At 36.0% G+C, this 25616-nt stretch overlaps 1 protein-coding gene and 1 long non-coding RNA gene across 6 annotated transcripts in view; both read left to right on the top strand.

Moving 5' to 3' along the window:
• Positions 1 to 22798, top strand: part of LEF1 (lymphoid enhancer binding factor 1) — a gene marked incomplete at both ends in the record, with an annotated part of 109107 nt that extends 86309 nt beyond the window's left edge. For 2 of the 5 annotated variants that reach the window (XM_083368084.1, XM_083368085.1), the window contains 3 exons: positions 1349 to 1456; positions 3576 to 3624; positions 22482 to 22798. In XM_083368084.1, the coding sequence (XP_083224210.1) occupies positions 1349 to 1456; positions 3576 to 3624; positions 22482 to 22561 (237 nt within the window). Of the gene's footprint in view, positions 1 to 1348; positions 1457 to 3575; positions 3625 to 4890; positions 4926 to 22481 lie in introns of those variants that run through there. The other 3 variants (XM_083368086.1, XM_083368087.1, XM_083368088.1) reach the window with 2 other exon arrangements.
• Positions 1 to 25616, top strand: part of LOC310643071 — a 937169-nt gene that overhangs the window by 96512 nt on the left and 815041 nt on the right. The window lies entirely within an intron of this gene.

Below are 25616 nucleotides of genomic sequence, written 5' to 3' on the forward strand. Positions count from 1 at the left end.
AACTGTTATGTAAACAGCACATTCTTTTATTCAATATGTGTGAGTATAATGTGTGAATGTAAAATAAAGATTGGGATAGCCAACTTTTTCAGGGGGGGGCTGAGGTCCATGTTTAAGGGGCTAGCTAAAGGCTATACTCCCCAAGATGGGGGGGTGCAGCTAGGTCCCAAAGTAAATTTAATTTACTTATTCTTTTAAAAGGAGAGGGGGGGAAGGGAGGGAGAGAGAGAAAGAGAGAAGATAGACATAGAGAGAGAATTAGAGATAGAGATAAATACAGATACAGATATAATTATAGACTTAAAATTATTAGTCCCCAATGTGCAATTAATAATTTCCCCTTCAGTCATATTAAAAATTAGAGTTTTTATCATATTTTGATACAAAGTAACTGTGAGTATCAAAAAAGAAAAGAAAAATAAAAGAATTTCAGGGTAAAATAGGATTTATTTAAAGTAAATATAGATTGCTTAGTAAAAATTAACAACACAAACTGATGGATTTTTTATATATCTTTTACATTTCTCCTAGGTTACAAGTAACCTAGACTTGTAATGAGTTCTCAGTGCATTTATTGTTTAAAAGAAAAAATATAAACCTAATATTAATATCATTAATATTAATATTTTAATATTAATTAATTTCATAAGTATCATAGTCTTCATCCACATGGAAGCCTCTCCTTATTCAAGCAATATAGGAACTATTTTATTTAAAAGCTATATATTTTTATAGCATCTCAGAACCCCATGCTCATAAAGCAAAATAATAATAATAATACTGCCCTCTTTTCTCTTTTTATTATTTTTCTGTTGATCACAGTTCTCCTAGAATGGGGGATCATTTAATATTTTGGAAAGGAGCTGAAAACTAAATCTCCAAATGTAACGGAAGAGAGGCTGATATCTTGTCTTTTTAAAATGGCATTATATCTACTGTGGTTATTATACAACAATTTCAACATACTTCCTGTCTCAAAATGGCAGGAGCATGCTCTGCTGATTATTGGCAAATAGTGCTGCAAAATTTTATCTGTGTGATAAAAAGTCATCGGATTATAGAAAAGACAGGAGAAGCAGGAAATGGCATGCTCTCCTAAAGCCACAAATAGTCCATTCCCATGTTTTCTCAAAGGCCTTCCACACCAAATTTCAAAAATTACGTGTTTAAAAACTCAAAACACCTCTTCCTCAGACATCAGTTGTGCATATTGTGTAAGTTTCTTATATTGCCATTGGTAACATGCAAGCATTCTGGAGTTGTATTTTTGTATCCACTGGAATAAGTTTGAATTCATATCCTTAGATGTCTGCACATGTAGCTTATTCCTTTTTCACTTCACTTGCAGTGGCATGCCTTGTCGCGTGAAGAACAAGCAAAGTATTATGAACTAGCTCGGAAAGAAAGGCAGCTACACATGCAACTGTATCCTGGCTGGTCTGCAAGAGACAACTATGTAAGCTTTGTATTTACATTTTCTTGATCTTGCTGTAACGAAGACACAGCAATCTGAATGTGGAACAAAAGCTCATTGTATTGGTATTTTGTTCAATTTGAGGTCCATACATTTTTCTCTTCTCTCTTTTTAGGACCATTTTTACATATACAAATGAATTCCAAAATGTTTTTTTTTTAATCCAGCTTTATGCCGACCTAAAAAATACATCAAAATGGCAATTCAATATTAGAGACTTGTTTTGCACATCTTGGCGCAGGGATTTCTGTCCTAAACTGATCTCACTCTTTTGACATAGGCTTATCCAATGGTTAATATATATACACATGGCAATGATTGTGTTTTGAACGATGTCCTACTGGAATTATCTTGGAATTTATCTTGACAATGTGAAATTTGTGTGTGTATAGTTGTCCTAAAGCAAACAAAATGTAGTGTGTATTGAGTTGAGCAGCTATCCTTCTGGCTGTGGGATAACTTTTATTGTTAAAAAGAAAAGCTTCAGTTAGCAGCACTTTTTCAAATTGCGAGTTCCCCCCCCCCATAAGATTTTCACCCAGCAAACTATAACAATATTTCATTACAATTAAAAAGTATGTCTTCCATTAACTTTGCAAATAGTTCTTTAAGAAAAATCCATACTCACAATAGCCAGAGACTTATTTATCTGAGTGTTAGTTAAGACAGGGCCTTGATGAATCTTAAATAAACAATTCAAAGAAGAGCCTAATCCCAGCCATAGTTCTGACTTTGAAAATATAGTCTCCCACACATTCATTAAGATTTCAATCGATGGTGGGATATATCGTTAATCTCATGTGCCTAGTTAATGCCAGATAAATAGACTTACTGCCTTAGTCAAATTCCATAAAAGAGCCAATGAGCTTCAGAACACAGTGAATCATCTTTGCCTGGTACCTACATTCATTTAACAAAGCAGTTTATGTATCGGTCCATTTTGCAAACCTTATTCAGTTTTAATAAATTATGCTAAGATGGCAAGAAAAAAGGATAACACCCTATCCAACTATTGGAAATTAAGAGCATTAGTAGATATTTTGATTCTGAGCATGGGGATTGTAAACTCCTTTAAGACTTCACAGCAATACTTTCAGCAGCTTCTCAAATTAGATTTTAGTTAGCCAACAGTAACTACAATATATATTCAGTTTGATTACTTTTTTTCCTTAAATGGTCATGATAAACACATTGTGCCAATTCTATGTCTCATGAATAGCTTGTGAAGGGTACTTGCTTTAGTGAAATGCCATGTTGTAATTTTTAATGAATTCTCTACCCCCTCTACCCTATTTAAATACTGGTTATGAATGATGAATAAAACCTGACCTACTGTGCAAAACCTAATTAGTGGAGGAATTTTTGAGGTTATGGTGAAACCTACTGGGACTGCCATGTATGAGGAAAACACCATGCTTGTTTCTGGAGGCTGATACAGATGTTTCAGTTCAGCATTTCTTGTGGCACAAAGTTAAATAAACGGTACAGCTAGCCTATTCTGCAATTCCCAGCAAGCAAGTTCTTTTCCTCTCTCATATTTCTGGATCATAAAAAAAGCTTTTTCAAGTTCTGTCATGGTGGTCCTCCATTGAATTTAATGTCTACTGCATCTGGAAAGGGATTTGCAAGTAACTTTTGGTGAGATGTGAACTGTATGATTGCCTACCTCTTGTTAGTCTAACAAGGGTAGAATGGCAGAAGTTAATGTAAACAAAAAAAGCTTGACTAATAAAATATAGGCAACATTTTAGCATTCATCGTTGAGAATTATAGAAACAGAGACACAATATAGAATATTTTAGGATTGCTTATATAGCAATAGCACTTATATACTGCTTCAAGTGCTTTACAGCCCTCTCTAAGCAGTAAGTCAGTATATAGCCCCCAACAATCTGGGTCCTCATTTTGCCGACATTGGAAGGATGGAAGGAGGAGTCAACCTTGAGCTGCTCAAAGTCAAACTCCTGGAGTGAGCAATGAGTTAGCCTGCAGTCCTGCATTCTAATCACTGTGCCACCACAGCTCTGAATAACCTCTAAAGGCTTTTCTTATTATTTATTTCCTTGTTATAAATAAAGACCTTTTTTCTTTCTTTTTAAAGGGAAAGAAGAAAAAGAGGAAGAGAGAGAAGCTACAGGAGTCAACATCAGGTATATTTTATGGTAGATATTCATGTTAAATATTGACTGTGTTTTAAAAAAAGACTGAGCACAATGCTTCAAGATGTCAGTTTCTCTCCATAAAGGACATTATATAGTCTAAGAATTCTTTTTGATGTCATCTCTATGGCCTTCTCCTCATACACTCAAACTTAAGAGTTTTAGTCTCATTATAAAGGGATGCTTGGAATGAAGCTTTGTGGTTTGTTTCAGCAATTGGAGAAGAAATTAATTTCCATTCTTTTGGATGTCCGTAGATGCTCAAAGATTGGAAAATAGTAATAGCGCCAGTAGATGTAGTTTAACATAGTTGCTATAACGTCTTTGCCAAAACTACCAATAAAGATGTGTGTGTGTGTGGGGGGGAAACAGTCTTGATCAGGTCAACTTGTCTTTGCAACTTTCTCATGCATGGGTAGTCTTTATTGAAGACTGTCTGAGCATGAGAAATTGCTGAAAGAGTGTCCATGTATGAGTTATTACTGAAAATTGCAAAACTAACACTATCAACTTATATAAGTGGTACCTGTTCAAAAAAATTAAGAAGCAATGACAAAAAGACAGCTGCCTTTTATTCTTTGGTACCATTGCTTACATTCAGGAAACATTACTTGAGAAATTGTTCTGCCTGTGCTGTAAATTGCATTTTAGCTCCTTTAACCCACTACTGACTTCCACAAGTGTGAAGAATATTCTCTTTTGGGGGCTGCTGTTAAGGGCTGTTAAGCATATATTTTAGATCAACGTATTTCTTCATTGGAGAAGAGTCAGCTTCAGTTGGAGCAGCTTATGAGCCTTGTAAATAAATTATTAAACCTCATGGATGTATTATGAATGGCAACCTTAGTAAATTCAAAAAGCTAAAAAAGTCAGACCTGTTAAATATTTGGAAAGAAGAATAACTGGAAATCCTGGGGTTATAGGCTAGAATTGGAAGGCCCCCCCCCAAAAAAGAAACCTTCCCAGAAGAAGCCATGGCAAATCACTTCCCTACTGTTGCCAAGAAAACTGCAGAATCAAGCACAATTCAATTCACTTTATATTAACATATAGTATTTTTTTAAAAAATAGGTTTAAAAATCTTTCTGCTAAAAGCATCAGTGAGGTTCTCTCCTTAGGGAAAAAAATGGCTGGTATAAGAACCATAAAAGGCAGAGAAAATCAATCAGCAATGCATATTTTAGCATAAGACCTTTTATTTGGGGTATGCAAAAAATATTCAATGAAATTTGTTAAAAAAACAACAATCTTCTACAGGTACAGCCCCACGAATGACAGCTGCCTACATCTGAAGCATGGTAAGAATATTTATAAAAGACTTTCTTATATATATATATATATATATATATATATATATATATATATATATATATATATATGGATCCTTGGTTTTTCGGGTTTTTCCCCGCGTAGAACTAAAGGTGTAGGCGCAACGTTTCGACGGAATCCCATCCGTCATCATCACATCATCAGGCTTTAGCTTCCTTATATATATATATATATATATATATATATATATATATATATATATATATATATATATATTCAAAAGATTTCATCAATCTTTCCTATGTTTAATATTTGAAAAAACAATCAAAAAATCATAGCACACACAAATTTAATGTGCTACCCTCAAATGAATGTTCTTATGATTAATGGTTTTTATACCGGCTGTATATTTTAGACCCAATTCTTTTTCCTTTTATTATTTAGTTATGTCATGAAAACTAATTATGCCTCACTGACTAGCTACGAGTCTATATATATGAAGCCCAATGATTTTAATAAGCAGTTAAACCATTTTGACTGTCATCATACTGCAAAAATCGTCATGAGAAACAAGTTAAACCAAACTGATTTGTTCTCATCACTGTTTTATAATCTTGACTGGCAGTATAAAGAGCATTTTTATTACAAAATACTTATACACTGTAAGTATACATAATATGATGTTTGTGTGTTTGTGTCATTTCATTTGTATGTTTGTGTTGTAGCATTTATGAATGTTAGAAAAACACTTCATTATTTCAATATGAATTTAATTCTTCCAACACAATGCTAAGGATTGTAGATAGTGAAGTTCCACTGTCAAAAAATCAGGAAACTCAGGCAGTGCAAATAAATATAAGGGTTTATTGCAAGTTTATGCTCTCTACAAGAATCTGAACTACTAATAGTTTAAGCAAATTGGCAGTAGATAAGAGTCAGTGGAATTCAAGGTGGGCTGGACTTTGATCTCTTGTGAGCACAAAGGGATTTGAGACTGATGACACATTTGACCCCTCTCTCATGCTCAGCCTGGTCATCTCCTACATCCAATGATATATAAAAAATAAAAATTCTTACATTAAATATTAAAATGTAATATCAAAATTTGAATGTATCTGAAATGGCAACCATTTAAATCATACACTGATGCTACTTCAGTGGTACATTTACCAAATCCTGTGTTCATAAACATTAATTAAATAATCAAACATTAATCACCTTCATTCATGGTTAATCAAATAATATATTTTTTTCATTCACTATCAAAATTACAGTAGTTGGGAAGTTTATTCAGTCAATGAGCAGTGATACATTTATATTTTTAAAGAAAAGATATAAATTATTGATGCAGTAAAAATAACAAGGTCTAACTATGAATAGATATGTACAAATTACTCAGTTTTTTTTTTTACAAAGTATTCTAGTTTCCCCCCAAAAAATATGCTAAATTTGAAAAATATTCCATTTTCAAACCTGGTGAAATTTCCTGAATTTTAAGATGTTCTCTGCTATTTCAGTTGTCCAAAAATATGACTCTGTGTTACAATAATATTTATATAATTTATATTTTAATAATAGTAAAATGGTCTTAACTTGCATCATATTTTTCATCAAAAAGTTATTGCCATTTGTATATTGGGAAGTGGGTTTCTTGGAGAGTAGGGTCTGCAGTAATAAATTGATTATCTTGTGGAAGTGTTAAGAAATCAGAGGCTTAGACCAGGGGTCCCCAACCCCCGGTCCATGGACTGGTGCCAGTCCGCAACATGCCAACAAGCGGGCTGCACAAATAAGCAAAGCTCCATTATCAGGTTGCAGGCAGTATTCAAAACCACACCCCCTGTGGTCCACTGAAAAACCCTTCTCCATGGCACCGGTCCCTAGTGCCCCAAAAGTTGAGGATCTCTGGTCTAGATGTCATTAAAGAAAACATTAAAAACGTTCTGATAGCTCATCTGAGTTCTTCTTGACTTACTATGTGCAGAATGATAGAACTAGAAGTGGCCAGTCCAATCTCTTCAGTGCAGAAATCCTAGTTAAAGTATCTCTTTCCAATGTCCACCTTGCTTGTTCTTGAACACATCTAGTGGAGGAAACCCACCATTTCTCTGAGCATGTATGTGTTTCACTTTGAGAGAATGCAACTAAATTTCATTTTTAATGTGTGCCATTGTGCCCACAATAAAAATGACAATAAAGATGATCTGATCTTATCTTATCTTACCTTACCTTACCTTACCTTACCTTACCTTACCTTACCTTACCTTACCTTATCTTATCTTATCTTATCATCTTATCTTATCTTATCTTAGAGCCTTGGTGGAACAGTGGGCTAATGCCTCCTTAAGTAACACCAGCTGCCTGCAATTAGTGCAGGTTCGCATCCCACCAGGCTCAAGGTTGACTCAGCCTTCCAGCCTTCCGAGGTAGGTAAAATGAGGACCCAGATTGTTGGGGGCAATTAAGCTGACTTTGTAATAATGCCGCTTGGGGGGGGGGCGAAAGCCCTAATAAGCAGGCATATACATACTGTAGAATGAAGGCTATTGCTAAGCACATTGATTTGTGCTTTAGATTGTAAGCCACCCTGAGTCTTCGGAGAAGGGCGGGATATAAATGGGATTAAAAATAAAAAAATAAAAAAATATCTTATCATCTTATCTTATCTTATCTATCTTATCTTATCTTATCTTATCTTATCTTATCTTATCTCATCATCTTATCTTATCTTATCTTATCAATTGGTTCCAGCATCAAATTGCTTGGTTGTGCAGGATTTTTAAGCATTTAATTGTAACATGCTTTTCAGTAAAATCAATCTATTGTTCTGTATCCTGTATTCTAGAGTGCTTGAAAATAAGTCTTATAATTTTTATATGTATGAATCTTTTTAAGTATTTGAAGTATGCTATGATCAGCCTTCTCAGTTCCTGAGGCTAAACATTCCCAAATCCTCCTGTCTTTCTTCATAGGACTTAGTGTCTAATCCTTAGATCATCTTCATTGCTCTTCATTGAATCTGCTGCATTTTGTCTGAATCATTTTAAAATATGCCCAGTACTGAACAAATCTTCAAGGTATTATTATACAAAGTATTATTACCAAAGCACTATTCCCCATCCTATAACTATGCATTTGATTTGTTTTTTCTAAAGAAAGAATTGTCCATTAAGTTTCCATTGAATTCCCTTTAGGTTTCCATTGGTTTCCATTAAATTTCCTTTATTCATTTCATCAAGATTCTTTTCCATTTTATTTCTGCCTTCTGGAATATTTTTTATCCCTTCCAATTTTGTGTCACATGCAAATCCGATAAGCATTCCCTCTTCTTCATCTAAGACATTAATACAAATTTTGAAGCATACAAGACTAGAGACTGAACCTTATAATACCCACTCAATACTTCATCCAGTTTGATGAGAAATTTTTAAGTACGATTTTTTGAGCCAACTGTATATCCACTTAATTATCATACCCTCCAGCTCATACTTAATGAGCTTGCTAATCAGAATGTCATGGAATACTTTATCAAATGTTTTGCTGCAATCAAGATACATTAACTCTACAATATTTTCACAATTTATTACAGAAGTTAATAAAAAATGAGATAAAGTTAGTTTGGCAAGATTTGGCCTTGAGAAATATATGCGACTTTTGGCAATTACCACATTGTTTTCAAGGTGTTATAAAATGATCCTTTTATGAATTGGCCTACAGTCATCCTTGGTGTTGATGTCAGATTGACTATTATGTAGTTCTCTGGATCCTCCTTCAAAGATATAGGCAAGGTTTTGCTCCATCAGCCTTCTGGCACTTCTTTCATTCTCTAGGATTTATTAAACATGAACAAGTTCATGTTTGCATACTTTAGGATGCAGTTTATATAGTTCTGGACTCAATTCAACTCATTCAAAATAAATAGGCATTCTCCAACCAAGTGCCAACTTGGCACATTTTAAATTTTTGCTTTCCAAATACAGACACAGCCAAAATTATTGGTTTACCTCCAGTTTTTTTCCAAAGAATGCCAATTTGCCATGAAATAAGATGAAATTAACACAAGTAAATGGCATCTATCTTTCTAACCTAGTACAGTATTTGTAGCAAACCTTTTTGAAGCAATAATTCAAGTAAGTGCTTTCTGCAGCTCTGAATAACAATAATAATAATAATTTATTAAATGTATAGATCACCTAACTTCCAACAATTCTGGGTGGTTTACAATTGTTACAATATTAAAAAACAAAGAATGCAGAAAACATAAAAACAGCACAATAAAGGGACAACAGAGGGAAAGAAAGAAAAGAAAAGAAAAGAAAGAAAGAAAGAAAGAAAGAAAGAAAGAAAGAAAGAAAGAAAGAGAAAGAAAGAAAGAAAGAAAGAATCATTCTCTCCAAATAAGACATCTATAGTTCTCAGTCTTAGTCTGCTTGAGCAAAATGCTCCAGTTTTGATGGGTTCCTTATCCCAACTGTGAGTCTCAGCTTTTTAAAATAAATGTTCTGTTGAATTCAGATCAGGACTCATAGCAGGCCACTTCAAGCAGTCCAATGTTTGCTTGTCAACCATTATTGAGTTGGGCTCCATCACGAGTCCAAAAGCTCATAAAACTAAACTTCTGGTACCGGTGACCAATACAGATTGGACCCTGCATTACTGGATTCCTTTAGATGTATGTTTTAAATCATTATCCTGCTGACTTATGACTGATACAGAGCTTTCTAACACTGGGAATTATGTTTTCCCCCAGAACACCTTGATAATCTTCTGATTTCATTCTGCTTTACACAGATTCAAAGCACCCAATTCCAGAGGCAGCATAGTAATCTCGTAATGCTGTGGAGTCTCTTGGAGTTGTTTTTTACTTTAAAAGTATAGTTTTTACTTCTGTGAACGCTGTGATTTATCAAAAAGTTTGATTTTGTTTCATCTATCCAAAAGACATTCTCCCAGAAGAACTATGCTTGTCAACATGCATTTTAGCAATTGCGGGCTCATTTCTTTAATGTCTGTCTTTCAGAAGTTCAGGAGTGCAACTTGCTGTTGTATCTTATCATGGAGGTCAGCCAAGATATGTTATGAATTTCCTTCTTTCTTCAACATTTAAATTATGTTTCTGTTTAATCTGGGGGTCAATTTTCTTCCTGTGGCCATGTCCAGGGAAGTTGTCTCATGGATTTTAAGTTTCTTAATAATATTAGTGACCACGGTTCCAGGAAGATGAAGTTCTTTGGAGACTGCTTTGTAGCCTTTACATTTACTATGCATGGTTACTATCTTCATACTATACTCCTCAGACTTCTCTCTGTTTTTCTTTCCTCTTGTTCATGTTTACTTCTGCACATGATGACACAAAAAACCCAAGTGAATACTTCTTTGAATTCAAATAGGTCAAGTAACTGATAATGAGGTTGAAGACTCCTATAATAACTAAAGTAAACAGTCTTTTTAAGAAACAACTAAAATCCAATGTCTTTTAACTTCTAATGGGTACCAGTAATTATATTCATGCCTAATTCGTGTATTTACAAGAATATGTTAAGTCATACATCAAAAGCAAAGCATTTGCACTATGAACTATGGTATAGCAGATGCCATTTACTTACATCTTTCAACATATTTTATAGTAAATTGGAATTCTTTGGGGAAAAGTTGAGCGATACCAATACTTTTGGATGTGTCTGTACACTTCTACTCTTTTAGACTACCTGCATGCCTTTGAAGACATGTCCCTCTTCCTATTTCTGTGCTTTTTTTCTTTTCAGAATTTTACTTTTTTGTAGCCACATTCACTGCTTCTGTTGTCCTTTTTTAGTCCTCGTAATTTACAGATAGTCTTCAACTTATGTTTAGTGACCATTAAAAGTTATAACAGCACTGGAAAAAGTGACATGACCATTTTTCTTACTTATGACCACTGCAACATCCCCATTGTCACATAATCAAAATTGAGATGCTTAGCAACTATCTCAGTCAATCAATCAATTTATTACTACAGCCAAAGGCCAGCATATAAATTAAACATTCAAACAAAACAAAACTAAACAGAACCAACACAAGAAGACATAGCAATATATTACAACCAAGGATGCAATCAATGGGTGACCAAGGTCTGCCTAGTTCTACAGGCAGTACAATAAAAAACTAGCTAGCCTCAGACAAACTGAATCACACTGACCGAACAATAAAAATACATTGAATATAGTCCAATGCTTGACAAAAACACGTAATAAAATTAATTATAAAAGATTATTAAAAAGATCTAAAATGTTTATTTGTGTTTCTGGCGAATCCTCAATGCTGCTGCGCAGAATCTAGCCACCTGCGCCGTGATCACTGCCTGCTCATCCTTAAGCAGCCACTGGAGATGGTTTTTCCAAGTAGCTCTATAGAAGGAACATCAAAGGAGTATGTGTCCAATGGTCTCCACCTCTCCTGAGCTACAGGAGCAGAGTCTTTCAGCCCATCGTGTCTTTTTATACTTGCCATACAAGACGGCCGATGGAAACGTATGGCACCGTGCAAATGAGAATGGTTTCCAGTGGTTTACTGACTCCAACTGACTAAGATAGCTGGCAGGTGTGTCTGGAGCCAGAAACAGCGGAGCTATACCTAAGTCCACTTGCTCTCAATGTCCTCTACCCTTTGTGACACAAGGTTTGTTTTGCTTGGTCGTAGTCCAGTTTGAGAATTGAGGCTGACAAGAAGCCTAGTTTGGCAAGGTTGGACTTGACTGCCTTGATCCATGAAGAGGAGAATTTATCTTGAAACTATCTCAAATTTATGACTGTTGCAGTGTTCCAGGGATCATGTGATCATCTTTTGCTACCTTCTGACAAGCAAAGTCAATGGAGAAACCAGATTCACTTAGCAACAAGGTTACTAATATAGCATGTGCAGTGATTCACTTAGCAACTGTGGCAAGAAAGGCCGTAAAATGGGGCAAAATTCATTTAACAAATGTCTCACTTAGCAAGAAATCTTGGGCTCAGTTGTGGTTGTAAGGTGAGGACTCTATGTAGTATGTTTAGGAACTCTCTTTTTTCCCTATGAATTTTTCCTGCCAGAGAATTATACCACGTTTATTAAAATCTACTTTTTAAAACACAAGAGATGCAAAATATTCAACAATGTAGCTTTTTAAAATGTTTAAAATCAAGAACTCCACCATTACGTAATCACTTTCTACCAATATTCCTGTTAACCTCCAATTTTTATTCATATATTTTCTCTTATACCCTTTTTGCCCTTTTTCATTTCCCAGAGCTGCCCATTTCCTTCCATGCAATATCTAAATGCCATGAAGACTGCAAATCTTGGAAATGGGATAAATTGTATGCAAAGTAGAGACAAGTTAATTAGTCTAATTTTTATAATCCTTTTCACAGAATTTGGGTAACTTGGCACTCTGTATGTTATCACTTGCTACAAGCAGAAAAAAAAAGGCCAGGAAGTTCCCATTCTTTTAAAATAGGTCTGTAGGACAGATCCAGCGAAAAATTAGCAGAAAATGTCTTAGGGTCAGGACCTGGCAGATTTTAGGCTTTAAAGATCTTTAAATATAAGAGCAAGCTTGTAAGCATAGTCTCAAATCAGAAAATTGCCTTCAGTTCTAAAATGGGAGCTTTCACATATGTCCTTTCCCAAATATTTTCCCTAAACCTACTTGACCTTCGATATCTAATTTAAGAAGGTAAAATGGCTTGGTTTTGCTGATATCTGTGACTGTTTAAATCTACATAAAAATAATACAGTAAATAAACCAATTTGATTCTTGGGATCTGTGCAGAATATATGTGCAGACTATGTTCCTTGCTGTTTCGGCCTTTTAGCTATTGTTGTCTTAATAATTAATGCTTTATACTAAAAAAACAAGATAAAACTGTGGAATGTAAATACATGAATAGACTACAGATTCTTCTCTCTCCATAACATTAGCATGCAAATGGCAGGAGAATCAGGATAAGTAAAACGATGCATCAAACAATGCATGAATAAGCTGCAACAAGAAAAGATAACTGGTAGTTTAGACCAAACTACAGTGAAATCTCAATTTCCCCAATTTTCCTGGTGGTATTCCAAATTTTCTTTATGATTTATAGCATGCATAAATTGCCTGATGATGTAATCAGATAAGTAATGTAAATCCTCGCTATGCTGTCCTCTTCAGTTCAATGGACATTTCTGAATAAAAAAATAGAGTAACTGAAGTGAAGTAAAATGAGATTTCACTTTATACGTAGCGGTAAAAGCCTCTTTGGACATTTTGCTTCAGGAGTTAAATTAAAATTACTTGATTAACAGGATTTAGTCCAAGTTGGGAAACATTTTCTGTTGCATTTAAGAGAAAATCTCCTTCTAACCAGGCATTACTTTGTATGAAAATCCCACCAGTTATTTCCAGATCTGCCTGTCATTTCTTGAATGTATCCAGTTTACTACTGTGGCAAGCAAGATGCTGCACTGCGAAACATTTAAATTTAATTTAACTTCCAACTGCTCTTTTCTATTTAAGGATGGAAATGGTAGTGCTGTTAACCCCAAATTTTCAAATATTATTGAACTATACGTGGGTTAAGCTGAAGGTACACAGTGCGAGTTACAATTTTTTTTCCTGCTTTGAAATTTCTGATTAAATTGAAAAAATGAAAGAGAGTGAAATACATTATACTGAAAAGTAGAAATACAGTATTTAATTTGTAAGCTATGATCCTCTCATAGTGTCGAGTGACTATTACAGTGCACCAAGTTTGGTCTAATGATTAAGGCAGCAGACTAGAAAGCGGGAGACTGTGAATTCAAGTTCTGCCTCAGCCATGAAAACCAACTGGGTGACCTTGAACCAGTCACACACACACAGCCCAACTCACCTCACAGGTGAGGTGAGTTGTCTGGAAAATAAGAGGAGAAAGGTGTGTTGGATATGTTCACTGCCTTGAGTTATTTGTAAAAACAATAAAGGCAGGATATAAATAAATACAAATAAAGTTGTTTTGCCACATGTCAGAGTAGCAATTGCTTCTTTTGGATCCAGAGACTATGAGCACACGAGTGATTAAAGAAACTTTAAACTCTGTTATTAATTCAAGCAAACAGATTTAAAAAGCATAACACAAAAGGCGTAGACATTAAGAAAAATGATACCCAAATCTCTCTATAAGCTCTCAGGACCTTTTTAATAATGACAGCTTAGATGCCCCAAGGGCGACCAATTTCCACAGTACTTAGTGCTAGGTTCCTACCTACAAGAACCCAAAGGTTGTTGGGGAAGAAAAAAACCCCACTTTTGAGATAATTATGACCTGGGTGACTAAGAATCTCCATGGACAGCAACCCCAAGGGTTTTGTCAAAACCTGACACCATGACCTCATGGCCATGCTATAGTCACGAGACTGCAAGGCCTGACCTGGTCCAGGTGCTAGGCGATTCTGGGATGGGAACCAAAAGTCTTAAGATTTTCACAGGTTTGTAGCTATGGGAGGATCCTCCTTTATTCAGCAAGCAAAAGTGAAGAAAAAGCAGGTTAGCTCAGAATGAGCTCTAAACTGCTAGTGAGAAGGGGGTTTTGCGTGGGTTGGTTAACGATTGGTGTTGTCTCTGGTTGTCTCTGCGGTTGATTTGGATTCTGAGAGGTTTGTAGGTTGGTTGTAGGCCGATGTGTCTGTTGACGGAATTGCTTGTGGAGTGCCAGGCTTTGATGAACTCACGAGCGTGGCGGGTGGTAGCGTGGCCTATTATTTTTGTTTTGTTCCAACTGTTTGGTGTCGGTGTGGGTAGAGATTAAGGATTTGGGATTGTGGCATTTGACTGCCAGCCAGTGGAAGTTATATAGGCAGGGCTTTTTTTGTCATAGAACGCTCAGAACGGCATTCCGGCACCTTTTTTTTGCAAAAAACCCAAACAGCTCCCGTATTGGCTTTCCTAAGACTATTGCAAGGCTAGCAATCTTGGCTCTTTTTTATGACTCGTGGACTTCAACTCCCAGAAATCCTGAGCTAGCCATGCTGAGGGGAAAGGGAGAGGTTTCCAAGCTGAGCCATGCTGGCTCAGGAATTCTGGGAGTTGAAGTCCTTGAGTCATAAAAGAGCCTGCACAAGAGGAGGACATTAAAATTATTTACAGGATTACTTCTTTAGGAACTAAACTTTTAGAATCTAAAACAGCTAATTCAAAAAAGCCAACAGGAAAGAACCTCACATTTTTCATCTGCTTCTGTCTTTTGGAAGGTAAAATTAAATAACAAAATAATCTATTTCTTACATTAACATCTCTGCAATGAAATCAAAGGTAACAGGAAAGAAATGAGAAACATTTTTCTCAATGTAATATGCCTAATTTAGCTGATTCTAGAAAAAATAGTATCTTTTCTACACTCTTGAAAACTATTTTGAATCTAAACAATTCTTAAGAATGAAATATTCTTAATTTGGACTTTACTTTTACTGTTTGGACTGTTGTGTGTTTTGAAAAATAGATTATTTAGAATCTAGTTATGTTGCACTTCATTCTTTAAATAATTAACCTAGTATATACATAACAATATATGATGTTTTCCCTGGTGAGCTTACCATCAATAACAATATTTATTAAAAAGGCTAAAATAATTTCTGGTGGTATTATCTGTATATTAAAATTTTGGACAAATAGTGATCATGTATCCTAGCAAAAGATGTTACATATGTGCATAAGCGTAGTCAGTAGCATATGCTTTTTAAAAATATCAAACATGCAAAGAAACAAAAATGTCCAAAATACCTGTATTACATCCAGAAATGCCAACTTTGCAACCAATATTTCTGATCCATAACTATGGCACCCTAAGGATACCTGCATACATGCAAATGCTTCTCTGGGATCAATAACGCAGCAGGGATTGCTTTTTCCTTCCAGTAACATATACCTAAAACCAGCTTATTGCATTTGGCAATTGTACTAAAAAAAATCTCATTGTCAACCAATATAATTCATTTAATTTGAAATCAAGTGAAAAATTGATTTAAATTATTTTATTAAAACAAATTAATGGCAATTCTTTTATAAGAAGTTGCCTCAAACAAAATGAGTTTGACATGCCTGCTCTATATAGTTGAATGCTCCAAAATAAATTCTAGACCAGGCCTGTACATGCAGCCTACCAAGCACCCTTGGACAGAGCAGACTTTAAAAAAAAAGTAATAAAATCACCACCACTGCCCTGAAAGTCATGTTGCCTAGTGCCTCCATGGCTTACCACGACCACAAGCTCCAACACTGTAGATGCTTCTCTAGTCACCAAATCATTGATTAGCCCACCAGCATTCCTTTGCAGACCACAAAGATTTTTAATTTATCAGTGTGGGCCTTTCCCTTCTACAAGTTGCACAGATCTCTTCTAGATTTTCCTCTTGCCTTTCTGAGTTAGCTCCTTGGTCTGTCATTGAGCAAGAATTGACTTTGTAGGGAAGCATATTATCATTTGATGTATGTTCTACATATGTTCTACCTTTATTTACCCATTATATAATATTTGTATGCAATCCACATGGCGAGGTTTGGGGCAATTTACAATAGGAAAAAATATATTTTTAAAATCATAAGATTAAAACATAAAAGCAGGGCTTTTTTCTCATAGAACGCTCAGAATGGTGTTCCAGCACCTTTTTTTGCACACACACACACACACACACACACACACAGCTTTTGCACAATCTATGCTACTCCCTCTATTGGCTTTCAAAAGCCTATTGGCTTTTAAAAGTCAATAGGAATTGCTGCTGAGCACGCCAAAAGACCTGGCTGGCAAACATTGCACCGGCTAGTTGTCTGCAGCGAAAGTGAGTAGGCAGGAACTTTGCATCCCTCCCTGCTGCCAAACTACACCATCTCAACTAGGTAAGTAAGAGAGGACAAGGAGTGGGAGGTGGGTTCTGCAGAGTCCATGTGCACTCCTTCCTTGTGCTCACCCGTGTCAGCCAGGCTGGTGGCCTACCTGGTGCTGCACCTGCGCCACCATCGCCTTGCCCTGGACGCCTAAGTGGCCTCCCTGCATTGCCTGGCCCACACCGCCTCCGCTGCCTGCCCCGCGCAGCCCCGCCATATAGAGCGGGCCCTGCTGCTCCCACAGCACCAGCCGCGCAGGCTCCGTCCCCGGGAGGGAGAGCCCACCGCCAACACCCCTCGCACCCGTGACTGCAGCAGTGCCGCCGCCCCCCACCCCGCCTCCTGCACCCACCAAGATGAGAGTTCTGGCACCTTTTTTTTTTTTAGAAAAAAGCACTGCATATAGGGGAAAAGATAAATCCAGTGATAAATCAAAATTCTCCCAGGCTACAAAGGAATATATGGTGAGGCCAAGAGATACTGGAGGTAGTAAGCATTGTGTCATTTGGGGATGGTAGGAGGAAAATTAATTGACTCTTTAAATAGCCATTGAGCTACACAAGCCTGCTGCACTTTTATTCAATTATTCTATTTTTATTTGTACAAGTTGAGATCTTACCCACTTTGTACTTTTGTAATTGTTTTTTTAATAAGAAAGCATTATGTAATAGAAAGAATGTATTTAAATTTAATCTAGATATTTAGAACCCCAAGCATAAAATGATGCATTCAACATAAAATTGGTTTTGTTTCTTTAGAACAAGTTGTGAAAATGTCAGTAAGCATAAAAGAAGTAGCCTCTAGATGAGATGGGCAGCACATAAATCAAATAAATAAATAAGTTGTTTCCAGTAATTTATACTAAAATTCAGGTCTGCTGAATTTCCTTAACTGAAAAACTAAATGAATACCCTGCTGTTATGAGTCAGCACTAGGTTTAAACTAGTCTGTTTCAGTATGTTTGTTCATGTTTATTTGGTAAAGAAAGTAACATCTCAAGAAGATTGTGCTATTACATAGTATTTAATATATTAAATTATAAACTACATTGTAACCCTGCAGGGAGCCTGGTTTTTCTTGTTTGTCTATAGTAGAGTGACATCTGCTGGAGGAACTGGGAAAATGATTATTATTTAGAATCCATTTTTTTCTGGTTCAAGTTTTGCCACCAAAACAAACATAACATTCTCTTACTATTATAAAAGCTTTACTAATCCTGCCAATTCTTTCCTAATCTGGTACTTTCCAAATATGTTGGAGGAAAGTTTTGAGATTCCATATTGTGGATATATTACTCAGTCTTATTGACCTTGTAGGTTGGGGCACATGTTGTCCATACTGAAGTTGCACCAAAAATGGATCCAATCTGAGTTGGTCACTGGGACACATAGAGAGAGAAATTTCCTGAGAATGGGCTCAAGCACGAGTCCAAAAACTGGGAAGACTAAATCTCTCATTCTGGTGATGGACTCAGATCCTGCACAGGTATATTTGCCTTCATTTGTGAAAAAATGGATTGTTAATGATTCTATGCTTCTGAAAAAAATTAGAAACTACACTTGGAGCAAAGTGTTGTAGACATAGTTGGTAGATACTTGGATCATTTGCCTTCCATAGCTGTGACAGATTCCATAACTTTGAAAGACTATCATGTCTTGGGTAACTTATATATTTATTTTCCAACATGGACTGCTGTGGCCTTGTAGATGTTATACAATACCCAGCATTGCTCACATCAGCCAAAGTGGCCAGGGCGATATGGAGATGAAATTTAGCAATTAACTGGAGAGAGATGGGCTCTTAAATTGTCAGGAATATTACATTCAGGATTCTTACTAATTGAGATAAGTTTCCCATTGGTGCAGAATAAAGTATGTGAAACACCCTATTTTCTTTATTGGTCCTTGGCTGCTGCTTCAAAAAGCAACTTCTATAAAACTTTTGAACTTCATTAATTTTTTAAAAAAGACAAAATGTCTATCAGACTAATGTAATGGCACTATATAATTTAGGTCCATTATTAACATAAAAGGGAAATGAAAGTTCTTGTCTCTTTCAAAATTACCATGAAAAAAATATGATGGTATCAGTACAACTTTTGATTGTGGCCCAATCCATATTACATATTACAAGAGAATTGTCAGGCCTTAGATTTTGAGTTCAGTTTTATAGTTCACTGTAAAGTTCTCAAAGGAAAGGAATAAAAAGTATTGTAGCTTAAAAATGTATGACAAAAGAAAAAAACTATTGGAAAGTGGCAATCTAACATACCTGAGATTTAAAAAAACAAAACAAAACAAAAACATTTTTGCAAATTATTTTGCAAAATAGACTCTGTGTGGAATTACCAATAAGATAAATTTAGAACACAAGCAGATTTGAAGAATTTTAAATTAAAAATACATTGTACTAAGTACATTGTAATTATTTCATGATAAAGAGTGGTGTAGAACAAATTGCCGGAAGAAATGTTAGAACCCAATAGTCAAATGAACAATCATTTTCTCAGGTGGTTTAAATCATGAGAGTCTGGCATGAGGCAGACTGGTTTTGATTCTCTTTCCTGTCCCTTTTAGCTTGAGATCATCCATTAAAGTTATCCTATTTATTCATGAATAAATCCAACCCAAACATTTTTTTAAAAAAATATTCTTTTGTGTTAAATATATTTTTGATTGCTCTAGCCCTTTTCAAATTGTACAGTCTAGAAAAGGACAAAACCTTATTGGGAGTTTCTTGGGAGGTAGGGGACAGATTAAAATTCAGCCTCTGATCTCTGCATGCCACAAGTGTTCAATTATGCACTCTTCTTGCTGCCAAAATTTCACTGTTATCTTTCAACTGTGGAGTACTTTTAAAAAAAAACAAAAACAAAGCAAAACTCAACAACTGTGGAGCAGTTCCTTACTTCTCTGTTCCAGTCACACAACTGCACTCCAGCACAAATGGCAGAGGCAGCAGATCTAGTTTTGTGGCTGAGGCTCAAGGCTTCACATATGCTAAAATGTGACTCGGAGCGCTTTGCTTTGAAGCCTAACCACAGCCAGGGAGCTGTAATTGCTGTCTTTGATTGCACCGACTTCACTTGCGGGTTAGGCTTTGCTTGGGCTCGCCTGGGTTGGCCAAACTTCAGCTGTAGCCCTCCAGTGAAGCCTTAGATGTGGGAAGTCTTCTGTCTCTGTAGCACATACCTGTGGTTTCTTGAAAGGAATCCTGGCGTGACCTGTTTCATATCTACTAGGGAACTCCATTATGTTCCTTTAAGGCTCCAATCAGTTTATCGGTAGGAAATGGAAGGATCGCGTGGTTTTTTTTTTTTTTTTAAGCTTGAAATTAAAGGAGGCAGTGTAGATGCTGATATAATTTTTATTGGGTGAAGGACTTCCATTCTCGGACTTGAGCAGAGACGTACATTTAAAATGGGTACCCTCTTATAAAAATTAGCACTCGCATTTTCATATGTATGAAAAAGGGGTCCATTAAGAATAACGGTGATGCTTGGAAAGAAATTGCAGCGACTGTCAACATCAATCCCATTTCTGAAAAGGGTGGGCTAGAGAAAGACTGGACATTATTTTAATCTCCCCGCTTCAAAGAAAGGCTTCTGGAAAGAGAAAGGGTGTGTGGGTGGGGTGGGCTGGGGGGGGGGGGTGGACGGGAACCATCTCAACAGAAGAGCATTTCATTTCCTACAGCAAGGAATACTTTCCCGGCTCTAACAGAGAATTGCTCTGAATTGCTCTGCTTGTGCCGTGAACTGCTGGCTTGGTGCCTGAAGGCTATTCCTCAACAGGAAACAGAATGTTTTAATGTAAGACTGAATGAAAGGAAAACCTTCCCAGGAAGAGCAACCTGGACCAAACCTTTGAAAATCTGCGATGAAAAGGCCTAAAATAAATATAAAACTGCAGGGTGCTGTTTTTCCAGTGGATTCTTTGCTTTTTTTTGCTTGGCTTCTTCTCGGTCCTCCTTAAAAAAAAGAAAATCCTTCATAGTTCCTTTTGATCCCCTTCTCTTCCTGGGCATATTTTTAAAGACAGAATCTGATGAGGCTTTTTAAAATAGTTATTATAAGACAATCTTTATGACGAGATTAGAATTAGGTGAGTCAGATGAACAGCACCGCAGTGGAATGGGTGGTTTTCTTCCCCAGAGGATACTGGAGTCTGCTTTTTCAAAGGTTAGGAAGACTTAATGCGAAGAAACAAAATAAAACCTCTGAAAAATAACCTCTTTGCATTGGTCATATGTTTGTATTCCTTCACGGTGGCGAATGTGGCATAAGGTAAACGTATCCTGCAACCTTAAAAGTGTGATTAGGTTAGGTTTTGTATTCTTGAACAGTTATTTTCCTGATATGTTTATAGTAATATACTTTTCCACTTCCTCATCTGGCAGTTGTTAGTAACCTAGAGTAAAAGTATAATGTGAATAGGTGCAGTAAACACATTCATGTTAACTCTGTAATATATGATATCCTAAAACTAAAGTGTTTTCTCTTGGATTTGCACGTGAATTTGAACGATCAGCTAAGTGAGAGTATCTAAATTACTTGGCTAAGTGGTCTAACTTTATGTAACTAAATTACTTACAATGATATTTATGTAAAAACATGTGGCTATCCATTCAGACGAAAGCCTAATAGATCCTTGATATATATTATTGGAGCCTGTTATTGGTATATCATCCATCATAAATGTTTAATTTGGATTCCTGCATTGGATAGATTTGATAGCCAAAACTATGCCTTCTAAACTGATCTGTGATTTGAAATGTTTTTTTCCCCTAACCAATGTGTCCAGATTCAGGGATCTGGTGATCTGCATTTGGATCATGAACTAGAATTTACCATCATCACTATTGCTTAGGAAGGACTATGTTTGTTATGAGTTTTCATTTTAAAGATTACATTCATTTAGAATTCAGTGGAGTGATATTAGTTCATAAAGTTTACAGAGGTTTACTTCTGAATCAACATTGTCTTCTATTGAATACCTTGCTCAGCATCTGTATATTGTTGATGTAAGCATTACACACAATATGTATTTGTTTTTGGATCTAGGGTTCCAAACACGTTTGTTTAGATCTTTGTATGTTAGATTGAATTCTAATTTGTTCCATATATTGGAAGTTGTCATTGGACAGTATCTGGATGCAAATTTCTCTTCTTTTGCATAAAGCAGAGTAACTGCCTCCATAAGGTTTATCAAAATCATACGAACAAATATTCAGGTGTCCTCCAGATCTTATCTGGCCCATGTAATCAATGGTCAGGCAAGGTGGGAGTTGCAGTCCAAAATGTATGAAAGGTATCAGGTTGCCTGCCTTTGCTCTATCCCAGCCTTCCCCATGTTGGACCCCCTTCAGATGCATGGATTCCAAGCACGATAATGCTTAGATTGTGAAGGTTGTTTCAGGCAGTGGTCCCCAACCTTTCCTGCTCCACGGATTGGCAGCAGTGGTGGAGGTAGCAGGGAGGGAGGGAGGGAATGGTTTTGCATGCATGCCCACCACTTATGCAAATGGACTTTCGTGTGCTCATCTGCCCCTTGTGTGGCCTGGTTCCCAATGGGCTGTTACTGGGCCATGGACCAGGAGTTGAGGATCCCAGTCTAAGGTATTGCCTGCACAGTAAGAATACAATTAACCTAATGAATAATGCATAGTAAAGTACCTTGATATATAATTCTAAAAACAATTACTGTATTGTTCTCTGCAGGTGGGAAGCGACACACATTCTCAACCTACAAGACAAAGGCAGCGACATCAGGGCCTCTTCTTGGAATGGAAGCTTGTTAAAATCTCCCTGGATGTTCTTCAGCTAACCAGGCATATAAGGAGTATGTCTAAGGGTATCAAATTTTACCCTGATGTCACTGCTAAAGACATTGAACCATAAAGACAATCACTGCCATGTCCCTTCACCATCACAGAATTCCGAGCCCAACTCAAAAAGGAGAGCCAAGAGTAGCATTTCAGATCTTCCCTCTTTTTATCTCCACTCCGCCTTACACTCCTCCATTTGTATCTTCTATGTTGTCATTGCCGAGTCAGCAACGAAGTAGCTCAGCTGTATTCATTTTGCTTTAATCAAAAGAATGATATAAGCCAGCAGCAGCAGCAGTTTCCATCTTGTCCGTTCACACTGAAGGAACAAAAAGTAATTTTTTGAGGAAGATATCACCCGGGTTATTTAATGGTGCAAGAGGATGAATCTTGGTTTTCAGATTCTAAAAAGATAAACTTGAATGCTTCTATATTTTAGTTATTGCCTTGGTGTACATTTTTATTGACTTTGAGGTTTTAAAGAAGCATTGAAATCCCCTCCCCAATGTTTTATAAGGTTTTTAAATAATGCTAATTTCTTTTTTCCTGTTGGAGAAGAACAAAGCATTTGGAGGATAAAGCCCTTTTATTTCTGAATTAACTATTTGTAACAGATAAAATCATTGTATATGTACACTAAACACGTGATTCGCTTCATCTCTCTATATGTGTAAAAGCAACATACCTTATTGGATCTGTTTTCCGTAAACTCTCCTACTCACATATCTGAATTTTCTTGGTTTTTTTTTAAAGCCCAGCACTTGGATTATTATTACTTCGAATGTTCTGTACTTGTATCTGTTTCTGTTAGCCTGTTTAGTGGGATTTTATGCCAGTTGTTGAAATGAACATTGATGTACCCAATTTTTTTTAGTTTAAGGCAAAGCCTTTGCCACAAAAAAAAATGGACAACCAGTATATATTTTGTCATTCCAATTTGAGTTAATGTGCTGATCATTTTTGTTGTCGTTTTCATGTTTTTTTTAATAAAAGCTTTGTAATAAAACTATAAAATACTTATTTTTTGGGCTTGGTTAAATTGTTTGGTTCACTTTGTTTCATGTTGCAGTTTCAGTGGAACCAGATTTGGTGGCATGTCTGCTCTGTGAAAATATGTTATGTCCACATAGCAGGGGAAAAAATGCAATCCAATGTTTTATTGATGAAAATTATCCTGAACTGGAAGGAGCTCCCCTTCCCCTGCCTGCTTATATGAAAAATAGACACATCTAAGTAAAAAGGAAAAGAAACAGCAATGGAAGATTTAGAGAAAAATAAATCTGACACTAAACTTAATAATTCTTAAAAGGCCCATGTTAACTGAGTAATTGAAGACTACATTCTTCTGCACAGTCATGGAAAAACATGAACCTTCTGCCAGACATGGCTTGCCTTTATGTCTTTGTTGTTTAAAATTGATCCAACTTGTAACTTCTGGATTCTACTCTATTATATAATGGCCAGTTCTGTGCCATTAGGTAACTTCCACTTTTAAATAATAAGTTAACCAGGCTTCTAGGTTTATCTTACATATTAGCTTTTTTTTTTCAACAGCCTTCTGGGAGATTATAAAGCAATGTTTCTTATCCTTATGTCTACGGAGATTCTCAAATCGTCCAGGTCATGGTTGTCCTAAAGATGCTTTTCCAAAAGGCATCTTCTTTGAAAATATTTCTCTTCTCATTCAACTGGGCTTTCTTGTTTGAAAACATTGTGCTGCTTATCCAAGAAGCTTTTCAGTTCCGAAGAAGTTTCTTGGATAAATATCAAAACATTTTCAAAGAAGAAACCAAGAAAGGCAGGTTGCCTTTTAGAAAGGCACCTTTAGGATTTCTTATCCTTAACAACTTTAATGTGTGTGGACTTCAATACCCTCAATACTTGAGTTAAAATCAACATATCTTATAATTGAGATGTGCTATTATAGAGAAAAGAGCTATTATTTTGTAGGATGCTTTATCTAGAATAGGTGTTACTGAGCTTTTATGGGCTGAATAATGAGTTATGTCTTATTAGTGAAGGATTTAAATGGCTCACACTTGGAGACCTTCATAATAAACATTGGGTGAACAAGCTGTTAACATAGGGAATGATAGTTAAATCCAGTTGTTGCAAAAGTTCCATGTTGTGAAACTTCTGACTGACTTTGTAAGATTTCAAGCATAGAGACATGCATGTTTATTTCATTTACTTTAAAGGTGCATAACGTGAGATAAAGGGCTACTTATGGTCTTCATTGTTGGCCCCAGAAACCCCCAAAGTATTCAGTTGTAATTTTCAATGTAGCGTTTACTATATTCATTTTTATGTACTCTTAAATTGTTTGTATTGCACTTACCCATTACTTTGTAGAATACAGGTCCTTAGAGATAATAGTGCATCTCCCAACACAAGTGGAGTATGCTTTAAGCCCTCCCACTGAACTTTTAATTTTTGATTTATTCTTTTTCAAGCAAAAGGTTATTCTTTAAAAAGGACGATGGATCAAGTAATTTTTTAAAATTTGAATTTAAATTAATTTGATGAATATGGTTCCTTCCTAGGTTACTTAATTATTTTTCTTTTCTGGAATTATATTTCACTGGAATTTCTAGAGTTATGCTGGGAACTCCTGGTGAGCATTTTCATTGCTCCTACATGCTATTATCTTGCACAGTGGCACAACTGATTTTCAACTGAAGGCCTATGAACTATAGATGCTCAATAAGCTTCTCAGTCTACAGCTGCATGTCTCTGGGGCTCTTTACTGAAGTTCAAATATGCATGGTCTCTCTGTCTGTTCTGGCATTTTAAGTTATGCTGCAGTGTGGCAAATAAATGCCTTGCAGCTTTCAAATTACCTTTGCAGAAAGAAAATAATGTTTTTAAATATTTGTACATATTACAAGTTTCCCTTATTCAATTTCTCTTTTTGTTCTTAGGGCACAGTACTGAGGACTGCAGGTTGTGACTCAACCTGGCAACTCCACCAATAGACTTAATCTTGATTTATCATTTCTTTGTAATATGAGCAACTTCCAGGTAGTTG

Source organism: Vipera ursinii (assembly GCF_947247035.1).
Source record: "Vipera ursinii genome assembly, chromosome: 7".
Classification (NCBI taxonomy): Eukaryota; Metazoa; Chordata; class Lepidosauria; order Squamata; family Viperidae; genus Vipera; species Vipera ursinii.